This window comes from Zootoca vivipara, chromosome 1 (assembly GCF_963506605.1).
Source record: "Zootoca vivipara chromosome 1, rZooViv1.1, whole genome shotgun sequence".
Lineage (NCBI taxonomy): Eukaryota > Metazoa > Chordata > Lepidosauria > Squamata > Lacertidae > Zootoca > Zootoca vivipara.
The window spans coordinates 26,467,816-26,492,254 of record NC_083276.1 but is presented as its reverse complement, the minus strand read 5'-3'; the positions used below and the strand labels follow the sequence as shown (position 1 = coordinate 26,492,254).

The following is a 24,439-nucleotide window of genomic DNA, read 5'->3' as shown; positions in this document are numbered from 1 at the left end:
CTGAAGAAGTACCTTGGCACGTATTTGTTTTGCTATAAATTGTTCAGGGGGTGGTGCTTCTCCCATGTGAAAGACCCTGTTGCCTTTTCTAAAGAAGTGGTGGGAAACCAGTAGCAGTACATCCATCCCTGAAGTGATTCATGACACTCCAGAAACAATGCCAAATACAGTGGGACCTCAGCTTACGAACTTAATCCATTCTGAAATAGGTCGAAAACTTCGTAAGTCGAGTTTCCCATAGGAAAAGCGGTTTCCCATAGGAATGCATTGGAAACGAAAAAATTCGTAAGTCGAGGAAACCACATCTAAAAATTCGTAAGTCGAGGAAACCGCATCTAGCCATGAACGGGTTTTCCGTTCGGATGTCGAAAAAATCGTAAGCGCGTGAGCACTTTTTCCGCTCGTAAGTTGAAAACGTCGGATGTTGAGTAGTTCGTAAGTCGAGGTCCAACTGTATTTTATTTCAATGTCGTGTTTCCCAAAGTGTACGTGTACCCTCTCACTTTAAGCTTTCAACTTTTATAAAACTTTTTTGAATATGGAAGCAGTGATATGGTTAATTTTACTCACATGCACATCTAATGCATTAAGCAGCAACTTGCAGACCAGAGGTTGTACATACAGGGATTTTTCTGTGGTGGCTCCATTTTTTGTGGAATGCTCTCTCCAAGGCTTGCCTTGCACCTTCTTTACATATCTTCAGGCACTAGGCAAAAACAGTCTTCTCCCAGGCCTTTGGCTAACAGTCTATGTGGCCCTACTGTGGGGTTTTTTTATTACTTTTGCTTGCTACTATGTTATGCATTTTCCTCGGATGAAGGGTGGTATATTAATTTTAAAAAAAATAAGAATGGTTTTTTTGTCTAGAAACTAGTCTTACTTCCTGTATCTAGTGTTTTCCTCACGAGATCAACAGCAGTTGACCCATCCTTGTTAAAGCCTTCTTACAGAAATTTTTCAACTTTGCAGTAATTTTAAAATTGAAAACACTGAAAAACCCACACTAAGTTATCAACATACGTCTCAAAAATTACCAAATGCTCTCTGTATTACTGATTTCAATGTCTGCAAAACTATGAACCAATATAGCAAAGAAGTTTGGCAAGTCTTCAAAATTTCTATTTTTAAAGAAGTGTTTACCTTCTTGGTTTGTGCACAGTAGCTTGATAGATTTGCTAGATCAGACATGACCAACATTGTGCCCTCCAGATGCTGATGAACTCTCATCTCCCCTCAGCTCTAGCAAACATGAGCAATGGTCAGGTATGATGGAGAGCTGTAGTCCAACATATGGAGGGAACCACACTGGCTACCCATGTGCTAGGAAGTGGTGGATAAGTATGAAAGGCTACATGTGCAAAATGTAACAGTCAAAACTACATCCTGTATAAGCTATTCTGAACAGGAAAAGTTTCTAGACTTAGAAACTTAGAATACGCGGGAGGTGGAAAATAAAAATTCAGGGAAGTCCATATATATGCTTTTGTTGTTGCTAGTCGTTGGTAGTTTGTTTTTTAAATTTTCCTTATGCTTTTTTTACATGTTCCTTTTGAATCATTTGTAAGGATGCAAATTAAAATCCAGTCTGCTTATACAGCTCAATAAGAACTTTACAAAAGTCAAGCTGTAGTCTGTTTTCTGCTTCTGACCCAGTGCTGAGCTTTTCACTGCTTCAGAACTTGCTTAATCCTGTCATCTGCATAATCATGTCATAACAAAGTGAATACAACTAGATTACACATAAAAGTATTTTAATACACAAAATAGTAAATAAAAGTGGCAAGCTTATTTTAAATAACATCTTTAATTAAAGTTTTTGCAAAGGCAAAATATTAAACTTAAAATAGGTCTTAGTACATCAAAATACTAAGTTTTCTAATTTTATTCCAAGCATGGCCTTTGAAACACATCCTGTACATCCCAGGAAGAGCATCCTTGATCTTCAATTGTACAGATTGAATTTTACAAACATAATAAATATATTTACCCCCTTACACATAACAGTATATGTACAACAGCAGTTGACAATAGTAGCTCAGAACAGCAACTAAGGATATTTTCCACTTCCCTAAATTATTTGGTACTCTAGGCACACAGGAGCAAGTTAATGCATGATGTTACCACATGTGGCTAGCCTGCATTTATCCTTCCACTAAAAAAACCCTTTTGTTCTTTGTTAACATCCAAATCAAGAATTCAAAAAATAAGCAAGTAGTTTTGTCACAGGGGAAAATGCCAGATTTCTGAACATTCCTGGCCTACTTTAAAAACGGAGAAAACAACCAATATTCTAATATCTTCCAAAAATGGAAACTTAACTTTTAAATAACAACTGATATATCTCATTTCAGCTCAAGGTCTGCTATCTTGAATACAATGAACCAAACTAATTATAATTTGCCAGGTTTGGGGATTGTTTCCCCCTCCATAAAACAAAGCCAAAAGAGACTTTTTTTAAAAAAGCAGAAGAGCAGGGATTTGTGAACAAGTGAAAAGTTATTTCTTTCCTCTCTCTTGCACTGGAACTACAGAGTTTTCACTCAGCAGTAATAACATGGGGACATTGTTGCTGTTTGATGTGAACAGACCAAAAATGAAAACCCAAAGGTGCTAACACTATTTTTAATATGACATTTCTACAAATCTGGATATATCACACGTGTTGCATGTTCTTTGCTTTTTCTAGCAACTGTTCTTCAATTACAAGTTTCATCCCCTTGAAAAAGACAGCTAGCACAATATTTTTATTTGTGAAATCATGATCCATTTCCAAGGAGATGACCAATGACAAAAAGCAGGTTATGATATAGGTTGGAGAAAGGGAGATGGAAACTCTGGTTGCCACTAGGCAGCAGGAGCAGGAAGGGGACACACCTTACATATTAAATTTAAATAGTCCAATATAAAGTTCATTGTGACAGTATCTAAAACCTCCTTAAAAGTCCATCTTTAATGTAGACGTTTCAAATGATTGCACATACTAGAAAGCTGGTAAGATTAGACTTGGTGTTTGTTACAACTGAAACTCTGTAGGACATCTACTACCAAAGGAATCCAACGGTTGTACATATCACATCAATCAATGCAAAGCAGGAATACCTGAAGATTGCAAAGGCACAAGACTCTCACCTTTGTGTAATCACTCTGCCCTGATCTCCCATTGCCCTGATCAAAACATTTAGAAGTTGCTTTCTCTATATTTCTGCCAAGGTGCTCCTGTTCTCTGTGCAAATCTAAACATAAGCCCTTCTTGCAAACCGTTAATTGCTTCAGAAGCAAAGATACTGAATAGAAACAAATTCCAAGTCTAAAGGGGGGGAAATCAGGTGGCAAAAAGCTTAATGACTAACCATGGGGACCCCTTGCCCTCCCAAAAGGAATGATAATTTTCAATGGAAACCTAACAAAAAGGTCTGCTCAATTACATTGTTAAAACCATGATTAAAATTCAAGTACAACAATAAGTGTAAGCAAACTAAATTCTTACAGCAAGCTGCTACAATAAAATGAAATTAAAAACACACTTTTTGATTTTAAAAAGGAACACTTGATGGAGCAAGTAAGAGCACAAGTTTGGTATGTGACTGGCTTCCAGAAGAACTTCACAGGTACTTGTTAACACCCTCACCAACCAAAGCATACCCACAATTATCTTGCAAGACACTCTGCCTGCTTCCATATAGGCCATATAAAGCTGTGGTATCCTTTAAAATAAATAAAAGGCTAAAGACAAGCAGCTGTTCAGTGCCCATGATGTACACAATGCAAAGTCATCTGTACAGTATCTTGGTTCCAGTAATGAAGAGTAAATGGTAGCCTATTGCAGCCTATTTGTTTCACAGTGCAGTATTTCTGATTGGTCTGAAGCCTGAATTAAATCATACTTAAAGACTAGGATATACTGTGAGTGGGCCATAAGATATAGAAGGATGTAAGAAAAATGAAAATTGATCTCAATATAGTCACAATCTTGGCATGTTAAGTAGTGGCATATATTATTTAAAACCTACATTGTTTTACACAGTGGGAATAAAGTACTTACACGCACCTTCAAGTTCAGAGCTAAAACTGCACCCAGTGATGCAGGTTTAATAGGCAATATATACTGTATCAGAAAGTGGGGGGAAATGTTTACATTTAAAAACTCTTGATGCTTTATGAATGTCACTATACAACAGTACTGACAAATTTGGCTAAACTTTAGCAACATCCTGGGTGCAGAAAGACCTAACTGCTTATTGCATGGATTTTCTGTAAGCAGGAACAACTGATGCATCTGAATCAAAATGCAAAGAAGACAGTTGTGAAGAGAAGAGGAAGGAACTAATACATAGTGCTGATTAAACACAGTGGCCATTTTAATAGAAAAACATTTTTATAAGTTTCCTTTTTCATACAAACACAAGCACTGAAAGAAGGGCAAGGGGGTAATCCGCTCTTCACTGTTTTTCAGGTGACTAGCATCCTCCAGATCTTATCACAGGAAATCTGGAAGTGCATGTCTTCCATTATCTGGCCTGAACTTCAACCCCACCATATTGCAAAGAGGTCCTGCATTTCTGAAAGTCCAATTTCCAAAAAACCACTGCCACAATCACAGAAAAAAAAATACCTTCAACAGCAACTTTCTGCTATTTATTGAGGAACTGATTAATTAAGCAATTACTACTTGCTCAATTATCAGAGCTAGGGTGATTTTGTTCACTATATTTTTCAGTATTACTGAAATGAAAGTGGAAGCTCTTTCAGTGCTGTAGACCCTTTCCCAAGGTACATACTCACTTGCAATCTCTGATTTCATAACCAGCAGTGCACACTCACTTGGCAATGGGAATACACATTAGCTTTAGGTTAACCAGTGAAATCATATTTTTAAAGACTGATTTCTGACAAGCAATAATTCAGCACATAGCAGACTAGATTTGCTCAATCTTTAAAGACCTTTTGAAAGAGCAGGAAGACCGAGACATTAAAAGCTTCCATCTGTAGACCCTTTAAAATACAACATCCCATGAAAGATTTAGAATTATTAAATTTAAATACAAATGAGGATTTTGGTACCAGGATTAAAATTTATATAAAAGGCCTAAAACTGTAGATAAAATTATTATGCATGACCCAGCACAAGGGCTTTAAAAATAGTTTTACTCATACAAGGTAATTATTAGAACTCAATGCTTCAGTCCTTACCGTTTGGTTAGAAACCTGCACACAAGTTTAAGCAAGATTCTTACCAACCCCTCCTAGAAAGAATGGGTCAGCACAATTTATACACACACTAAGCTTTTCCCATAGTATTGTTACCAAAAAAAGAAGAGTTCCTTCAAATCAGTGTATGGGGAGATTAAGCCTCACATGCTAGTTACCTTTATCTATAGGAAGAAGTGGTTAATTAAGGTATTAATACAAAACCAGCTTTCAGGCATAGCTAGCTGCACCAATGCCTCAGCTTTCCCATTTGAAGTAGTGTCAACGTTGCCATGCTATTTCTTTGTTCTAGCAGTCTCGGTTCTACTGTTCTTTTCCGATGCGCAGATATAGATTTCTGTTGAAGTGTTATGTCCAAGAATCAAAATCTCCTGCTTTTGCTTTGAGAGTTTGTTTTGTGTAAGGAACTTCACCATTCTGCATCTCCAATAGCTTTGGAAAATACATAATCTCTTCCATTAAGATTCATGATTCCATCTTTGAGGTGAAACTTCCACTTGTTCTTACTTCTATGAATCTGTTGAAGAAGGGAAGCCAAAGTTGAAGAGAAACACCCCAAGCTTCAAATTCAACATTTGTTAACAAAAACCTCCTGCCCAAATCTGCTCTGGAGGGATGGATAAACTGCCCAAAAGAGCATAGGAAGTGTAGCTGGAGGTAGAAGGGATTTCACCAAAAAATACCTCTTCCCCTTCCACAGGAGCTTCGAGACAGATATTATGTCCGCTTTGAGGGAAGCTGAAACCAGATTCCTTCTGCCTCTCCATCTCTGGTCTTTCATGTAGAAGAAGAAGAAGAGGAGTTTGGATTTGATATCCCGCTTTATCACTACCTGAAGGAGTCTCAAAGCGGCTAACATTCTCCTTTCCCTTCCTCCCCTGCAACAAACACTCTGTGAGGTGAGTGGGGCTGAGAGACTTCAGAGAAGTGTGACTAGGCCCAAGGTCACCCAGCAGCTGCATGTGGAGGAGCGGAGATGCGAACCTGGTTCCCCAGATTACGAGTCTACCACTCTTAACCACTACACACCACACCACAGAAACCCCCTAAAATAAGGGGTTTATGCTGCTCACAGATGTGTGAACTGCTTTATACACATTCCCTCCACTAACCCTAGTAAGAAGGGCTTCATCAGTGATGCTCAAAAACCAAGAGGGAAGCAGCCATGCTTCCTGGAGTAACTTCAAATCAACATCGTATTGTATCACATTGCCCTGAAGCCCTTCTAATATGCGTAGTCAGAGGGAATAGGCACAAAGGGGCTCACACACTGCTGTATGCAGTGTAAGATCCTTTTTTTAAACCAAGGGAAGGGAACCTGGGAACAACAAAAGCAGCTCTTTGTTCCTCACTGTTTGGGCTCTTGAGATTCTCATAGGCCATGCCCCCTCCACCAAACCACACTCCACACCAGCCCTGCACCCTACTTGAGTGGATGGAATGAGTCTCTGAACTGTAACGTGTTTTCGGGTTGCGGACCGTGGGAAACCCAGAAGTACCGGAACAGGTTACTTCCGGGTTTTGCCGCTCGTGCAGAAGCCCTAAATTGCACTTTGTGCATGCACAGAAGCACCAAACCGCACCGGCGCCTGCACAGATGTGGCACTTCGGGATGCGAACGCTGTGGGTTGGGGACGTACCTCCGTCACGGATTACGTCCGCAACCCGAGATTCCACTGTATTTGGATAGAGGATGCAGACCCAGGTGTCCACATGTGTGTATGCAAGTGAGTGTATGTGTGAGAGCACCTCTGGCTTCTGCTTGGCTGGTAAGTAGGCCACTGCATAAGCATCATATCCATTGCTCCACACTCACATTTCCCTTGTGCCCCATTTGCTGAAGGCATACAGCCCATAGAAGGTTGCCAATAAGGCAATGCAGACCTCAGGCTGAAAAAATTCCCCATCTCCATATTATGAATACCTCTAATAAACTTTGACATGCTCTTGTAAAATTAAGACATGTTTTAAAGGTTTAAATAAATGATTCTAACTGCTTAAATTTACTAAGAATTGCAGCTCTAAATTGTCAGCAAACTGTACTAGGAAAGTGAGGTTTTTACCACTATTAATACAAACATTAAAAATATACATATTCTCTCAAGTATAGTTTTTGCAGGAGGCAATGCAGGTTTTAGGAATAATATCTGTCAGATTTACCTTGTCATACTGGCACACAACAACATTCTCAGTATCAAATAATTCCTGCCCTTCTTCATCACTCACATCATCTTCGCTATTCAGAGGCTCCTAGAAAACATTTGAGTAATCAGATGACCCAATTCATTAAACATTACGCATTTATATAGAAGTCCCACACAATGGAGACACCACTGTTTTAAAATATACATACTGTACGTGTATATTACCTAGTCATGCATGCTCTTTAACTGACAAAAGCTCACCACTTTGAGCTCCCCCCCACAACCTTTCAAACCCATTTCTCTAATAAGAACAATTTCCCCCTATCCTACAACCAACTCAACTAGAATTAACACATTAACGATATCTATATGAGCTGTGAAAGCCTACTTGAAGCAGACACCTCAAAATTTACCTCCTCAACTTGGCCATCTTCACCTCCATCCTTTTCTTTGTCCTCCTCTTCATCATCATCGTAATCTTCCTCCTCTTCCTCCTCCTCTTCCGAAGATGTGTCACCCGCTCCATCTACCTGTAGCACCAAAGGTGCCTGTGGTTGTGCTGTTTGCTGCTGAGGCTGCTGCTGACCTGCTGCAGAAATCTGTGCTTGTGTTGCTGTGGGTGCAGCCACTGTTGTAGGTATTACTTGGGTTTTGTTTCCTGTAAATAAGATCTGCTGGGGTTGGATAATCACTCCCGTTTGCTGTGAGATACCTCCAGGAATAGGAGCCAAAACCTAGGCAAAAATAATTAAAATAAAAGCTATTGTATCACAGCTATAATTCCTACTTAGTCTCAGTTTTTGTTACTGTAATAAAACAAGCAAGACAATCTACTTCTGTTTCTTGCAAACCTTGCATATGAATATTTATCTCGATAATTATTGAGGAAATATTAAGAACTTGACATTTATTAAAATATAGCCTAATTTGATTAACAGCTAGTATTAGACACTGCTTAGTCTTTTTTAGCTGCTGCCACCTCGTGAAGCATAAGAATAGAGACACTTGAGTCCTCCTTCCATTCCACTATCTTCCTCCAGTGCAATAGAGGAAAGAATCAAGTTTGTCTCCATTGTTTTGCTTCATGAGGTGGCAGCAGCTAAAAAGCAGTGTCTATTGCATCTTCATAAGTAGCAATGGATTCTCTAGTCAGGACGCCTCATATTTGCTTAGACTGTTCAAATCCATGTTGGCCTCTTTCCTCAAACACAGGCCAGATGGGGAAGGCAATAAGGGATTGTACTGAGGCCGTTTCCAAAAAAGAGCTGTCCCTAATCTTGCTTGATTTCATTATGCTGATGTGTTATAGAAGAAAGCAATGTGCTAGCTTTATTATGAATACATAAAATTAGTTCAGTAACTAAACACCATTCATTTCTTCATCTACAAGGTGTCAGCAGTGTTTAATCTTTTAAGTGAGTCATTGTTTACCTTTACTGAAATCAATTATGCCATAGTCACAACAAAAACAATGTTTGCTCTGTCCCTAATTATAAATACTTCTTCTCACACCCATCTCCTTTCCCTTAACTCTCCCACTTTTGTGCTAACATGATATCCATGATATCTGTAAAGTGACCGTCCTAGAAGATTCCCCCTTAGTTAACCAAACAATCTTACTTGCTGAATAACAGGAGACTGTACCCCACCAGGTTGCATCTGTGGTATGACCTGTTGCTGTAGAACCACTTGCTGCTGTGGTTGAATGATGTATTGAGCTCCATTGGCAGTTCTAACCACCTGTAGGATTTGGCCTGTAACAAAATGAGTCCATTTGAATATCTCACTTAGAATCATAGAGTTGGAAGAGACCACAAGGGCCATCCAGTCCAACCCCAACAAGCAGGAAACACCATCAAAGCATTCCTGACAGATGGCTGTCAAGCCTCCGCTTAAAGACCTCCAAAGAAGGAGACTCCACCACACTCCTTGGCAGCAAATTCCACTGTCATAGAATCATAGAGTTGGAAGCCCCCACAAGGGCTATCCAGTCCAACCCCCTACCAAGCAGGAAACACCATCAAAGGATTCCTGACAGATGGCTGTCAAGCCTCCGCTTAAAGACCTCCTTGGCAACAAATTCCACTGTCGAACAGCTCTGTCAGGAAGTTTTTCCTAATGTTTAGGTGGGATCTTTCTTTCTTTCTTCCACTTAACTTGTGGAACTTTCTCTTGACCCATGAGCCAATCATGCAATGAACTGACACACACACATGAACCAAAGCATTTTTACAAAGGAAACCAATAATGTTACACTGGGAAAATTCTTAACTCAATGACATGTCTATTGATACCCTACAAGTTTACTGTTTAGCGATGTCAGTTTTGCATCATGTGAGCTATTCATGCCTTGCTGAATCAGACCAAGAGTTCATCTAACCTTACATTCTGTCTGCATCAATTAACTAGAGGACTCTTGGAGGCTCAAAAGTGGTGCATTTGTGCCTGTACCTACCCAATTGCCTCAGCACTGGCTTGGCACTAGAATCATAGAATCATAGAGTTGGAAGAGACCACAAGGGCCATCCAGTCCAACCCCCTGCCAAGCAGGAAACACCATCAAAGCATTCCTGACAGATGGCTGTCAAGCCTCTGCTAAGCACTGAGCGATCTCATTTACTATCTGGGCAAGCAGAACATGCACCTCTCCTGCTGCTGCCATGTTAACGTGAATATGCAGCTTAACAAGTTGCTAACCTTCCCTCTCACATGTCTGGTATATGGTCTTCATGCCCCACGTTCTGATAATGAAGATTGCAGGATTGCCTCCCAAGACACAGAACAAGTGGTGGTGACATTAGCATGGTGAGTAGTCAGGAGAAGACCATGAGGCAAGTGGTTCCCTTTCCTTCCCCTCCATGTGCTTTGATTTTATTCTTCTTATTCTCCACTTCCAAAATATATAATCTGATATATTTTTATGTTTGATATTCTAAAGTATAACACTATAGAAATGCATATTGAAACATACACACACAAACAAACAAACAAACCTGAATTTGTGAGTATCTGCTGAACAGGAGTAACCCCAGCTGGCAAAGCCAAGGTAGCTGCGGTGGCTGCAGCACTCTGAAAGAAAAGAAACTAGTTTAGCATCAAAAATAAATTATGTAATGAAAACACCGATTTAAGATGAAGCAGCACATGGATTTCAATAGCTGATTACGTGTCTCTATATTAGAATAACAGCTTTCTTCTTCCACCCACATATTTAACTGCTTTGAGCACTTCTTAAATTATTAAATTTCTATATCACCCTTCATCTGAGAATCATAAGGCAGTTTACAATACTTTTACACTTCTTGACAGTTATAGTACTGTTTATTTTATAAATACAAATATTAAACAATTAATTCCCTTTTCTTCCAGTTCACTCATCGACAGGTCTACCCAGAGTGGACCGAGAGTTGCCATGGACTAAAGGAGGAAACTGGGGAGGCAATTTTAGCTGGTTATTTCTGCCGTCTCCTAAAAAGCTGCTCTGGAGAATTGAGGGACTCTCTGGGATAGTGTAGGAGGCAGCACAGGAAGCTGCTGGGGGATTAGGCAAAAAATACCTCCCTCAACTTCCACCAGCAGGAACCTCCACTGACTCACATCCCTTCCACATGGAGAAGGAGCCCTGCTGTTTATGAAAAATGACAAAATGGATTTAACCTATAAAATTCTATAAAAATATTTTCTTGTGAAAGAATAATTGACAATCTATTCAGAATTCTAGAAAACCACCAGACTGCTGCATATAACAGGGGCATGCAATGATTACTCAGAGAGCAGGGCTCCTAGAGTACATTTTGTTAGTCTTAGGTTCTCGGGTTAATTGTAAGTTTTCAAAATGTGGCCTCATACACACAGCACTTCAAACCACAGTAGAACTATACTTAAGGATGTATACACAGTGAACTGTGAGCGCTTTGCTTCTAGCTCCTGCTATCTATAACTCAACCAAGGTTTGACTTAGTATTACATCTTAAATCAGGCTTGTGATGTTTCCCCCCAAGCAAACTGCAAATGGTAAGACAAGAGCTAACCTTGGTTTCAACTCCTGGTTTCTCTGAAGAAAAGCAAACCATGAGCTTGTTTTCTGACAAAACTCTGAGCCACACCATGGGTTAGCTCCTGAAAGCAGGAGTGGTGGTGGTGAAGAGCCCATTATTTCTGCCCTGTGCACCTTCACACTGTGTATTCACCAGTTTATGTTTATCTCTGACTTAAAGTGATGATGTAAACCAGGTCCATATTTAGACATCAACTTGTTTGTTTACTTAGGTTTTTCCAGACATGGCCCATTTTTATGTTATCAATATTTTATAGTTTATGTTGATTTTATCATGTACATTGCTTAGATTAAGATTTTTTTCTTGATAAGTGGTACACAATTTATAACCTATATTTAGCTATTTACCACAAGTGTTCTGCTTTTTAAAAACAGACTAAATATTCAAAACAGTCCCTGAAAAAGAGGCATAAGCTTATACAATTCAATGTTATTTTGTACAGTGCGGGTTTAGTTTTTCTTTATGCAGACTATAATTTGGCTTGGTCCCAAACAATCTTTCCTAATTGGGTCCTGACATGCTTGCCTTAAAGGTAAATTTTATAATCTTACCATGCCTGATGCATTCATGTGCTGTATCAGCTTGGAATCTGGCATAATAACTTGTTGCTGAGGTGCTACAACAGATGAGAAAAAGGTAATCAATGCTTGAATCACCACAGAATGCTTTGCCATAGCTTATTATTAACACTATAATCATAGAATAGTGTGTGAGGCTTTATAGATCATTCTACTCCAACCCCCTAATCCAGGCATCGGCAACCTCCAGCCCATGGAGGCCAGTGCAGTGTGGTGCGGGGACTCGCCAAACAGTGCCGGATTTCTAGCGCTGCAGACATTTTGGAAATGGGCAGCCAGCACCGGAAATCGCTTCTGCGCAGCTGTGGACATGCGCAGAAGCAATTTCTGGTGCTGCGCTGCCCATTTCCAAAATGTCTGCAGTGCCACCGGAAATGGCTTCTGCGCCTGGGCGGCCCATGTCCAACCCACGGACATTATGACCCTCCTCTAAGCCCATTCTTATTTGCTTATATCCTTTTTAAAGTATCGTGTCCAAAACTGGACACAATACCCCAGATGAGATTTCACTAGCACAAATAAAGTAGAACTATTATTTCCTGTGACGTGGAAACTGTATTTCTATGAGCTTTTCTGCAGCTGTATCCCTGTCTCATATTCAGCTTGTGATTGACTACAATTTTGGGAAGCTTTCACATGTACTTACAGCAGAACAAAGGGGAACAAGTCTTGCGACTTGGGATCTCCAATTCTGTACCTATACATTTTTACACACCACACACCCCAGAAATACAGATTTTTTTCATTTTGTTAATTTAAGCCCGTTTCCTTTCCCTCAAGATAATTTTGAATCTTCTGAGATATTAGCTAACCTCAGCTTGTTTGGGTCATCTGCAAATTTCTAAAGAATTCCCTCTACCTCTTCTTGTAAATCACTGATGAAAATATTGAAGAACATTAGACCCTGGACAGTGCCCTGTACCACACAAAACTTTCTTCCAGTTTTATAAGGAAACATTGATGAGCATTCTCAAAGTATGGTTTTCCAATCAGGTATTCCACCTGAAATCACACTAATCTAGTTTGCATTTAACCAATGCTAACCAAAATATTCATCATCAAATGTTTTTCTAAAAGCCAGATAAATTACACTCACAGCAATCCCACAATCCCACTAAACTAGTAACCCAGTTAAAGGGATATTAACCAACAATATTTCTTCTTCAAATGAGGTTTTCCCTATCACACTCTATTTATATTGTGGACAATACGTCAGTAGAAACAATTCCTAACAAACTTAGAAGTCTTGAAAAGGTGTATGGCAATTATTACACTTACTGCAGAAGGTTCAGTTTTACCTCTGTGCTTGCTAAGAGAGGAGAGTTTTTAGTTTAAGTTCATACCCTTTACTATTATATGAAAGAGATCATATCCACTACAATATTCCAAACATTTTAAGCCAAGGACCTAAAATCCTAACGGAGAAAGGAAGAACGGTGATAAGCAGGGTGTGATGAGCCTGACCTATGCTGAACATGAGCACTACTGTTTGGTCAACTTAGTATGAGGGAAGCCATCTTAAAAGTCCAAGACTCCATTTTGTAAAATAGCTTAGCAGTTTGTGTTTTCCTCCATCTAAAATCCACCTGAAGCTGCAATTACTTCTGTAAAAGGAGAGGGGGGGGGATACAGAAACTTCTGTTTTTGTCTAATGCAGATGGGGTTTAGATTTAGCCAAGAGTTCAACATCTTCTCTTTACATGCCATGTTCCCAATCTTCAAACCTGCCCAGTGTGCCAAAGCAGTAAATCAGAATGCTGATAAGCGTATCTGGTTTGGTCACAATAAAATATTTGTTTGCACCTCCAGCTCTAATTGGTCCAGGGTGCTGGTGTTTTATTCTGTAACAGAAACCTTACATTTGAAAAAGGCTGAAAAGTCACTTGAAACAAAGATTCTAACTGACACACAGGCTGACGAGAGCCTCTTCAGAGCATGGGAGGCCATTTGGGACTTTAGGAAGTACACATTCTATTTAACAAACCCTCCTTAATGAAGCCATAGAAGCCAAAAAATGATGAAAGAAACATTCTTAAGTAGTTTTTATATACTGGGTGGTATTTAACTATGCTCTATTCAAAGTAGATCCATTGAAATGAATGATCACAACCAAGTTAGGTCCATTAATATAAATGGGCCCAATTAACATCAATGGGTCTACTCTGAGTAAAACTTGCTCTTTCTGTTTGTTCTCTGTAAGCAAATGTTTAATTGAACAAGTCTTTTGCTTAAGGGATGTAACTAGCTCCCATCTTTTGAGAGCATGCCTAGTTTGCTTGATGGCCTTATGTCCAATTCAACCTGGAGGAAGCAGGTAGCTCATTCCCCTATACCACAAGATTGCCTCAAGTCAACCAAGTGGCTTACTTTAAGGGCCAGATTCAACGAAGCTGGCACACTAAAAAAACACCAAACCGGGGACTCCCACTAGTACAATGGGGCTTTCCTCCCTCACCTCCCCTAAGTCTGCTCTGAGGGATTGTTCCAACTGGCTAGCAGAAATTCTTGCATTGATAGGAATGATCAGAAGAGCATGAATTCCCCTGTAAGACTTCAGAGTTGCCCATCTCCACTAAAAATATTGTAATTGCTGGTTGCAGCAATTAAGAAATACCGTATTTTTCGCTCCATAAGATGCACTTTTTTCCTCCTAAAAAGTATGGGGGAATGTCTGTGCGTCTTATGGAGTGAATGTATCTTACGGAGATTCCCGTGCGCCCCCCCCCATTTTCTGTTGCATGAGATTTTCCAACTGTTCTTATATGTTCTTTCAATGCTGATTTCATATCTGAAGTTGGTTTTGTTCTGTAAGCTCTAGTTTTTTTTGCAATTAATGTTTTTCACTTTTCACCATAATCTTCGTTTTTTGCAATGCAAGAATTCAATATTTTATTAAACACATAGTGAAAGTAGTGCAATATGATTATAAATGTAAGTGACTTCTATAGCATTGAACACGACATGTATAGCATTGAAAATAACATGTACAGTTGAAGGTATGCAAAAAGATGTATTCCCTTGGGATACATATAGCTGCTGTTATTCAGGTAAGAATTTGTGCTTGTATTTGAGGAGGGTGTGATTCAGAATATTTTTTTCTTGTTTTCCTGCTCTAAAAAAACTAGGTGCGTCTTATGGAGCGAAAAATATGGTAGCTCTTGCTAGCAGATCAATTGCTGGGTGGGCATGTAGTGAGTATTTTATGGGATGTGGGTGGTGCTGTGGCCTAAACCACCAAGCCTCCTGGGCTTGCCAATCGTAAGGTTGGCAGTTCAAATCAGCACAACAGGGAGAGCTCTGGTTGCTCTGTCCCAGCTCCTGCCAACCTGACAGTTCGAAAGCATACCAATGCGAGTAGAAAAATAAGTACTGCCGTGGCAGGAAGGTAACGGTGTTTCCATGTTGTCTGGCACTTGTCACAGTGGTCCGTGCACCAAAAGTGATTTAGTCATGGTAGCCACATGATGCAGAAAAGCTGTCTGTGGACAAATGCCAGCTCCCTCAGCCTGAAAGCGGAAATGAGAGCAGCACCCCACAGTTGAACTCCACTGGACTTAACGATCCAGGGGTCCCTTTACCTTTACTGAATATTTTCTTTTGTGGAAGTAAAATAAAATGTAGGGAAAATGTACACAGGGTTTGGAGACGGGGGGGGGCATTTCTAGAGAGTATAAAGCATAAGACATTCATTGTTACTTAGGTGTTGCACAGAATCTAAACATCAGTCCTTGAGATAGCACTTATGTGCCACCTGCACACATTTTAGCAGCAGTATGGATATACATCATATTAGACAGCTGCCATTTGGAGATAATCATCCTAAAAATCAGTAAGACAAAACAATTGTTACTTTCGTCCAGACTAAGAAAATACAGTATTGTTTTAATAAAAAAAATTCTGAATTGCCTTACTGATGTACATGTTTGATTTTTGTAGAAATTTCTACTAAGAGATAGCGTAGTCATGCCCTAAACCACTGTGGCACTCATGGACCCACAGGGCCCTGAGACAAACACCTCCAGCACACACCAAGGTCCACTGCCTTCCCAGTTTTTTGTTTGGAGAGTAGTAGTGCCTGCATGTTTGGCGTTTATTTGGTAAATGTATGTGTTTTGTATTTGGGGAAGATTCGCCAATTTTTCTTTTGTGAAATGAGTTTTTTGTGCTCCCTTAAATGTACTCTTCTATATGTTTTCAAAGTTTTGAGGTCTGTCCTAGAAACAACAACCAGCAAACACTAGAACAACTCCTCATACTATGCACTTCACACTTGCAATCTTCACTTACAGCAGTTCTATTTTTCCAGAAAAAGAGGTGCTGGAATTCAATATGAACACCTCCCTTGTTCTCTTAGAACGGCAATGGCACCCACATGAGAGGTGCTGGAAAAGCCCAGACATCCAGTAATATTTGAAATTATAGTAAGTAAGTGGAAGGACATTTTTTGAGCAGCTGACACTTTAAGATGGGGAAATATCAGTCAATTAAGGAAAAATTAATCTGCTTTATACCAAGTCAGACCACTGGCCCACCTATAGTGTCTACACTGACTGGCAGTAGCTCTCCAGCATTTCAGACAGAGGATGTTCCCAGCCCTACCTGGGGATTGAACTTAGGACCTTCTGCATTCAAAGCAGGTGCTCTGCCACTGAGATTTGGCTAGTTGTGATAAACTGAAGACAACATGTAAATTGAAAAGGAATTGAGAATTTGTATTCCTGTTAATTTTTTTTTGTATGAAACATTGTTGTAACCTTACAAAGCCTCTGAGATCCAGAAAGGAACTCGGTCCTTACCTTGCTGTGTTGCAGGAATAAGGACTTGCTGTGTCTGGGACTGCTGCTGAACTGTTGGCTGTGGCTGTGGGTGATGGTGATGATGAGCATGCTGCTGCTGCTGCTGCTGCTGCTGTTGTTGCTGCTGTTGTTGCTGCTGCTGCACTTGCAGCAAAAGCTGCTGTTCCTCTGAATGAAATCCATCTACAGCCTTGGACTGTAGCAGCTTGTTTTCCCACAGCTGTGTTTATTAAGCAAGATTCACTTAAGGACACTTTTATTTTTACATATATCAACTATATACTCTCTACATTATTATTACTGATTCAATGTACTCTCTTTAACTATTCATTTTGAAGGGGGATGACCCGAAATCCTCTGGAAAATAAAGAGAACCTATATAGTTCTTATTAATTTGGCTCCATTCTGTATTTGAGTCTCCTTTCACTCCTATCCATATTGATAGCATCATCCAGACATGCAGTTTCTAAGGGAAATCAGCAACATAGGAAAAAGAACATCTATTCTGACATCATAAACAACCATTAGAAAGTATTCTGCACCAAGCCAATAAAGCTGAGATGCAAAGATTGCTCTTTACTGGAAAGAAATATTTTGTTTCCTGGATGAAAATTACTGAATGGTATTCCTGAGATATTCTAAAACTTCTTTAAAATTTCATTTCACACATTAAGATTGCTCATTTACTGAAAATTTCAACTCTCAGTAGAATGGAGGGAATACAATTTTGATAATGAAAAATGTTCAAAGTATACTATTAATCTTTGCAAAGTCATTAAGCAGCAGTCACATTAAAACCATTATACTCTTAGATCTTCTTCAAAGAAAGGGGACTTAATTATGAAAACCACTATAAAACACTTATATTTAACAGCAGCATTTAAAGTTTTGAAGAGCTGATGCAGAGCAATAGCTACAACTTCCCAGTTCAAATGTTAATTCAGCCTTGAATTTACTCAGTGGCCTTAGTTAAGTTCTCCACCTGCAATTCAGGGGTAGTAATTATGGGGGTGCTCTAAGGAAGAATCTCTGCAAATGTATCCAGAACACTTGGAGTGACATGCTATTCATAAATATTAACAGCATACAGCCCTTCAAGCTGAGTTTTATGCATTGACTGCTACAAGGTTGCAAACTACCCTGTTTCTCATATTTTAAGGCATCCCCATAAAATAAGCCATAGCAGGATTTTTAAGCATTCAAGGAATATAAGCCATACCCCGAAAATAAGACATAGTGATAGGAGCAGCAGCAATGCCGGCCGCGGCAGGAGGAGGAGGAGGAAAAAAATAAGACATCCCTTGAAAATAAGCCATAGTGTGTTTTTTTGAGGAAAAAATAAATATAAGACGTGTCTTATAATATGAGAAACACGGTACAAGTAATTTGTAGTGAACATAACTTACTGTTTTCAGTTCAACAAGGACCTGTTCATCAACACCCTCATCCAGAAAGACCTCTCGGACATCATTAATGACATCTTCAATCACAGACCTATATAGTTTAGGCTGCAGAAAGTCACAGATAAGACCAGCTTATTAAATGAGATCTATGCTAGCAATATTTCAAAACACTTCTAGGTATTTTTTTTAATTACTGAACTTCTGTTTCACAGATCATCCTTGTGGATCCTTCTTTGTCTCTTACAAGTTTATATTTTTAAAAAAGTTATTAAAGTTATTAATCCATCACATCTGTATAACATTCCAGAGAATCTTACCACTTCTAGCAATAAGACGATTAATGCAGGGCTGGGAAACATTTGGCCCTCCAGATTGTGTTGGACTACAATTGTAGCCCAACCATTGTAGCCCTGATCTAGTATGGTATGTAGTAACTTTGATTCACAAAATGTGAATCAAACCAAAGTACTCTGCTCCAATTCAGCCCAGTTCAACTGATGTCAAGTGGGACTAAAGCAGGCATCCCCAAACTGCGGCCCTCCAGATGTTTTGGCCTACAACTCCCATGATCCCTAGCTAAGAGGACCAGTGGTCAGGGATGATGGGAATTGTAGTCCAAAACATCTGGAGGGCTGAGGTTTGGGGATGCCTGGACTAAAGCTTCAATTCACACCATGTATACTAAGTGGCAGGTTTTACAGCACAAATCATATGTATGTCTACTTAGATATAAACACCACTGTGCTCACTGGGATTTAACCCCAGGTACATAGAATCACAACAATGAAACAGTTTAGCAGCACTGAATTCAACGGGGCTATAATGCTGAACACTCAACTGCTGATATTTAACTAAACTATGAACTGGAGAAGAACCATTTTTCTCATTGTACCCTGTGCATAGAGGGTAATTCAGCCATCCTTTGACATATGTAATCATATGTACACACAAGTATTTTTAATACTGCTTTACTATGCTAGTCCACAATTCTTGACACACTTCTATTAAGCCCCATTGAGCTCAGGCTTGGTTCTTTATAAATATATACAATATCAGGCAAGAGCTTGTAAATGCTTTAAAAAGCAGGACAACAAACTGTTCTCTATTTCACCGAATATACATTTTTTAAAAAAACAGCTAGGACATAAATGCACCAGCCGCTTTGCCATCAAACAGCCTCAGCAACTTGAATTTGAAAGCTGAGAGCGGCAGCTTCTGAACGAGAGCTCCTTTCAGCTTGCGCTGTGCAGGCACCTCCCAGCCTGCTTTCCACAGCTCTCTCCCTATTTAAAGGCTGATGTGGTGTTTAAATGGAGAGGCGGTGACGTGGGGCTGGAAAGCACCTTCCCATCCTGGCAGAGTCTATATTAGAGAGCGGCAATGGCTCTATATAAACAGGGCAGCCACAGGGAGGAGGAACACAAGGAGCAGGGAGAGAGAAAAGCGAGAGGAAGCCATGATGGATCTGAGAGCACAAAATAACAACGGCCAAATCTGCAACGGAGCTGCCTGGATCCTGGTTTGACAGCAGTGGTTTATTGGGATGGGGGAAGTCTTATTTCCCCCCAGTGAATTCAGTTTCTTGTTTTTTTAAAAAAATGTGAAACGGGGAAATAACGATAAGAGGGGGCAGCGTTATTTTGTTGTTTTTTCCCTTCGTGTGACTGCTTATTGCAAACCGATGTGGAAAGCGAGAGACTCGGGGAAACTGTGTCGTCTAGTATTAAACCGAGACGGGAAAGCGTAGAAACTGGAGGCGGGAAAGGAGGAAGAGACTTAATCGTTGTATTTGTTACAGCAATGCTAAATAAAAACCTTTTCTGGGGAAACCTCGCACAGGCTTAAGAGTGCTTTCTTTTTCGCGCACGTCAAAGATATTTCCGAGAAAAGATGGGGGTTGGTGGGGAGAGGAGGAAAAGAGACTTCGGTTTTGTTTTTTCTTCTTCTGCCGGGTTAGGAATTAAAAAGTGCTTTTCAACCTTTGGTCATCGACACACACACATACAGTTAAATTTTCAAAAAAGAAAAAGAAAAAAAAACACCCACCCCAACCTCCTCGCTCAGAAAGGGGAGAGAGAGAAAGGCACCCACCACCCGGGCGGGGGGGGGGAGAGAGAAAGAGGCGCCAGGGGAACCCACCGCTTCTGTCTCTCTCTCTCCCACGCCCTCCGCGAAGAGGAAAGAGCCGCTGAGCGGGAGGCTGCCTCGAGATGCCCGCGGCGCCTCTTCCGCGGTGACCCCCGAAGCAGCGCGCGAGGGAGACGGCGGCGGCGGCTCCGAGGGAGACAGAGCGCGCGCGCGCGCCTCCCTCCTCCTCTTCTGTGGCTCCGGGCGGAGGCCGAGCGAGGGTCCGCTCCTGGCTCTCTCTCTCTCCCGCCGTCCCCCACCCATACTACTACGACTACGACCACCACCGCCGCAAAAACCGCCTCCCTCTTCTCCACGCAAGCCCAGCGGCCCTCCCGCCTCCCCGCCTCGAGGCTCCCTCTTGCGTCCTTACCACGGGGTTTGTATTAGCCGAGCTCGCCATGTCCCGCGCCAACCCCCCGGGCAGGACACCGCACACCCCCAACGAGGCAGCGGCTGAGGCAAGAGCAGGCAGGCGGGCGGCGGCTGAGGCACCTTCAAGCACTTCTCTCCCTCCCCCCCGCCTCTCTCTTAAGGGAAGACCGCGAGCTGAGGTAAACTGCTGGCTCCTCTTCTCCTCCCCCCCCCTTACTTCGCGCGCTCTCCGTCTTCCCCACCCTCCCCCCGGTCTCGCCTCAGGGGCTTCCCCTCGCCCTCCGTTTTCTTTCTCTCTCCCCCCCTGCTTTCTCCGTCTGTCTGTCTCCCTCGCCCGCCGCTGACGGGGAAAGCGCGTTCCGAGGCCGCCCTCCCCCCGCGGCCCGGCCTTACACGGCGGCCCTTGGGCTGCAGCCGCCAGCCGCCTGCTCTGCTCGCTTCGCCCCTTTATATAGCGAGTGCCGAGCAGCTGCGCGAGCGGCCAGAGAAAGGGGGAGGCCGGGGAAGGGAAGGGAGGGGGAGGACGGCGACGTCCCGCGAGAAGGAGCGAGAAGTTCCCTATCGCCGTCCTCCTCATCTTCACGACTTCCTTTTTTGACGCCATGACACCTGTACCGAGGCGGAAGTCCGAAGTGGGAGCCGAACCGCCATGGCGGCTTCCTTGGCTATTCCGTTGCTCGCAACGCGCGGCTTTTTCTGCCCGAAATCCGAGCCGCCTTTCTGCCCGGCGTGTAAAGAATAGGCTTAGCCATAGAGACGCCGAAGTCTGGAACGGCGCGCTCACGGGCGACGATGACTTTCGATGTTTTACCTGAAGTTTAGCGACTCTGCTTCTGTTCCTATCTCTATGGGTTGGGGAGACAAGTCGCCCATCTAGTGCGTTACTAGTTTCCATGAGCGAGGCGGGAAAATGTAATATAAAATATGCGGCCTCTCTAGGCACACACCTCTATAGTATCGTGTCCCTTTTGGGGCGGGCGGTTGGAGGTGGGCGGTGGGGGAGGCGTTGCCTGTCCTGTTCTATTAGGCACCGGAAGCGCCGGTGTAAGCTTCGTGCAGCCTGTCATCCCTGCCCCCGCCACTCAAGATGATGGAGGAGGAGGTTTATAGTGGGGAACTGGTAATGCTGACCTGTTTCTCACCAGCTTTTCTGTGTGAATCTGAAATTTGGCGCCTCCACCCGTTTGAGCACTATCTGGGGTTTAGATGTGCTCAGCAAGCCTGTATTTTAGTGGCCGGACTGGTAAAACGCGCACTGCAAGTTAGCAGGAACTTCCCTGGTATTGGAAAGACAGCAAACCCTATTTGTCATTCAAAGCGGTGAGCGAATTAATAATTTATTTGTCACATCTATAGCCCACATTTCCTCCAAAGGGCATAAGGTTGCCCACAGGGTTCTCTTCTTCCAGTTTTTATCACAACACTTGAGGTAGGTCAGGCTGAGAGACTATGACTGCCTAGGGAGCTTCATAGAATAATTGTTGAGCTGGAAAGGGATCCTGAGGATCATCTAGTCCAACCCCCTGCAATGCAGGACTATGCAGCTGTCCCATACAGGGATCGAACCTGCAAGCTTGGCATTAACAGCACCACACTCTAACCAACTGAGCTATCCAGTGGGCTTAGCAGGGATTTGGACCAGCAAATCCCTGGCTCCAGCCTGCAGTCCTAACCCCACTTACCTGGGGATAAACCCCATTGAACTAAGTAGGGCTTACTTCTGAGTAGATATGGTTAGGATTGCACTGCTAAACTTAAGAACTGATAAGAAAATGTCGTGTCTATAGTAGCAAAGAGACAGCCCAATCCTATACACATATATACAAATAAAAGCCCCATTGAGTTCAACAGGAGACTGTGTGTAGGATTGCAGCCTTGTTGCAAGCCATTTCATTTTGTAGTCACTTAATGGGAATTTATTTTATTTATAAGATTTATAAACCACTTGATCAAAGATTGCTCTAAGTGGCGTATAAACAAAATGGTAGATAAAACAGGTAGATTCCACAGAACTATTTAAATACAAATATACATAAAATAATTCTCATTAAAATACAGACAAAATAAGGAAGATTTTAAAACAAAACATATTTCTTGGTAGGCTTGCTGAAATAAAAAGTTATTCAGCAGGTAGCTAAAACACAATAGCAAGTGGGCCTGTGTCAATAGGCACTGAAGTCAGTGTGAGGAAGTAATATAGTGAGAAATAAGTGCCTTGCTAAGGGATTAATTCATTGAACAACTAAAATGATTATCAATATTTATCTGTTTTTATCCATAATGAACCCAGTCTGCTTTGTCAGTTAGAATCATTAAATTCAATGTGATTTACTCCCAGGTACGTGTGTATTGTGAAACTTCCTACCTGAAACGGAGGCAGTTTAATGAAGATACTGCCTGTAATTCACCCCCATTATGCTGCTTTAACACTCGTGTGGCATTTCTAGTTATTTGTAGTTAATAATTTCCTGGAGTCTGGCCAGTTTCAACACCATCTATCATGAATGCAGCCCAGATGGCTGATACTCTCATTATTATGAAGGCTATGAACATGGAGCTATAGCTGTAGGGGGGTGGGGACAAATGTGGTGTTTTTTCCTTGCAAGCAGCCCATAGCAAAAGCCCAATAAGAAAAGCCTGCTGGATCAGGTCAATGGCCCATCTAGCCCAGCATCCTGTTCTCACAACCAGATTCCTATGGGGAGTCTGAAAACAGGACCCGAGATCAACAGCACTCTCCCTACCTGTGATTCCCAGCGACTAGCACTCAGAGGTAGAACATAGCCAGGTGCTGTGACTTGTAGCCTCTGACAGATTTATCCTGCATGAATTTGTCTATTCCTCTTTTTCAATCCTTCCAATATAGTGGCCATCACTGCCTCTTAAGGGAGCGAATTCTATAGTAACAATGCACTGGGTGAAGAAGTACAGTACTTTCTTTTATCTGTCCCAACCTTCAGCTTCTTTGGATGTTTATAAGTTCTAGTGTTATAAGAGGGGACGAAAAACTTTTCTCTGTCTACTCCCTCCATGCCATGCATATTATTATACACCTCTATCATGTCACCTTTTACCTTTTCTTTAAACTGAATAGCCCCAAATGTAACATTTTCTCATAGGGGAGTTGCTCCACCCCCTTGATCATTTTGGTTGCCCTTTTCTGAATGTATTCCATCTCTACAATAATTCTTTTTAGGTTAGGTGACTCAAACTCTAAATTGTCTTTATGAACAAGTTAAAAAGTACAGGTTCCAATACAAACTCTTGGGGGACTCAAATTTTCTGTCCATTCCTAGCCTGCTTCCTGTTTTTTTTAACCAGTTGCCAGTCCATAAGGGGACCTCTCTTATTCCACGAGTGCTAAGCTTATGCACTAAGCTTACCTCTATGTTGAGGTACTTTGTCAAAAGCTTTTTGAAAGTATAAGTACACAATTTCAGCTGGATTGCCTCTATCTATAATTCTATATCCTTGTTGACACTCTCAAAGAACTCTTAATAGGTTAGTGAGACATCACTTACCCATTCAGAAGTCATGCTGGTTCCACTTTATCAAGACTTGTTCTCCTGTATCCTTGGTGATTTTATTCTTGATAATTCTTTCCACTCATTTCCAGGATGCCTTTTAAAAAAATTGGTGTTTTGGCATCAAGGCTAATTTCAAGGTCAAGTTACATATTTTCTTAGTCAACAATTTCACGTTTCAGTTCTTTAAGAACTTTTGCGTGGATGCTGTCTGGACCTGGCAAGT

At 41.4% G+C, this 24,439-nt stretch overlaps 1 protein-coding gene across 2 annotated transcripts; it reads right to left on the bottom strand.

The window, feature by feature from the left end:
• Positions 1-1,785: 1,785 nt before the first annotated feature.
• GTF2A1 (general transcription factor IIA subunit 1) lies at positions 1,786-24,439 on the bottom strand. Of its 2 annotated transcripts, none has more exons than XM_035107825.2 (9): positions 24,211-24,439; positions 18,191-18,292; positions 16,785-17,004; positions 11,962-12,026; positions 10,346-10,421; positions 8,973-9,106; positions 7,766-8,086; positions 7,369-7,458; positions 1,786-5,725 (listed from the first exon to the last, which is right to left on the bottom strand). In XM_035107825.2, exons 1-9 carry the CDS (start codon positions 24,223-24,225, stop codon positions 5,618-5,620), a joined length of 1,131 nt encoding a protein of 376 aa, XP_034963716.2. In that variant the 5' UTR covers positions 24,226-24,439; the 3' UTR covers positions 1,786-5,617. The 2 variants fall into 2 exon arrangements, with proteins under 2 accessions (XP_034963716.2, XP_034963708.2); XM_035107817.2 differs by lacking the exon at positions 24,211-24,439 and adding an exon at positions 20,688-21,076.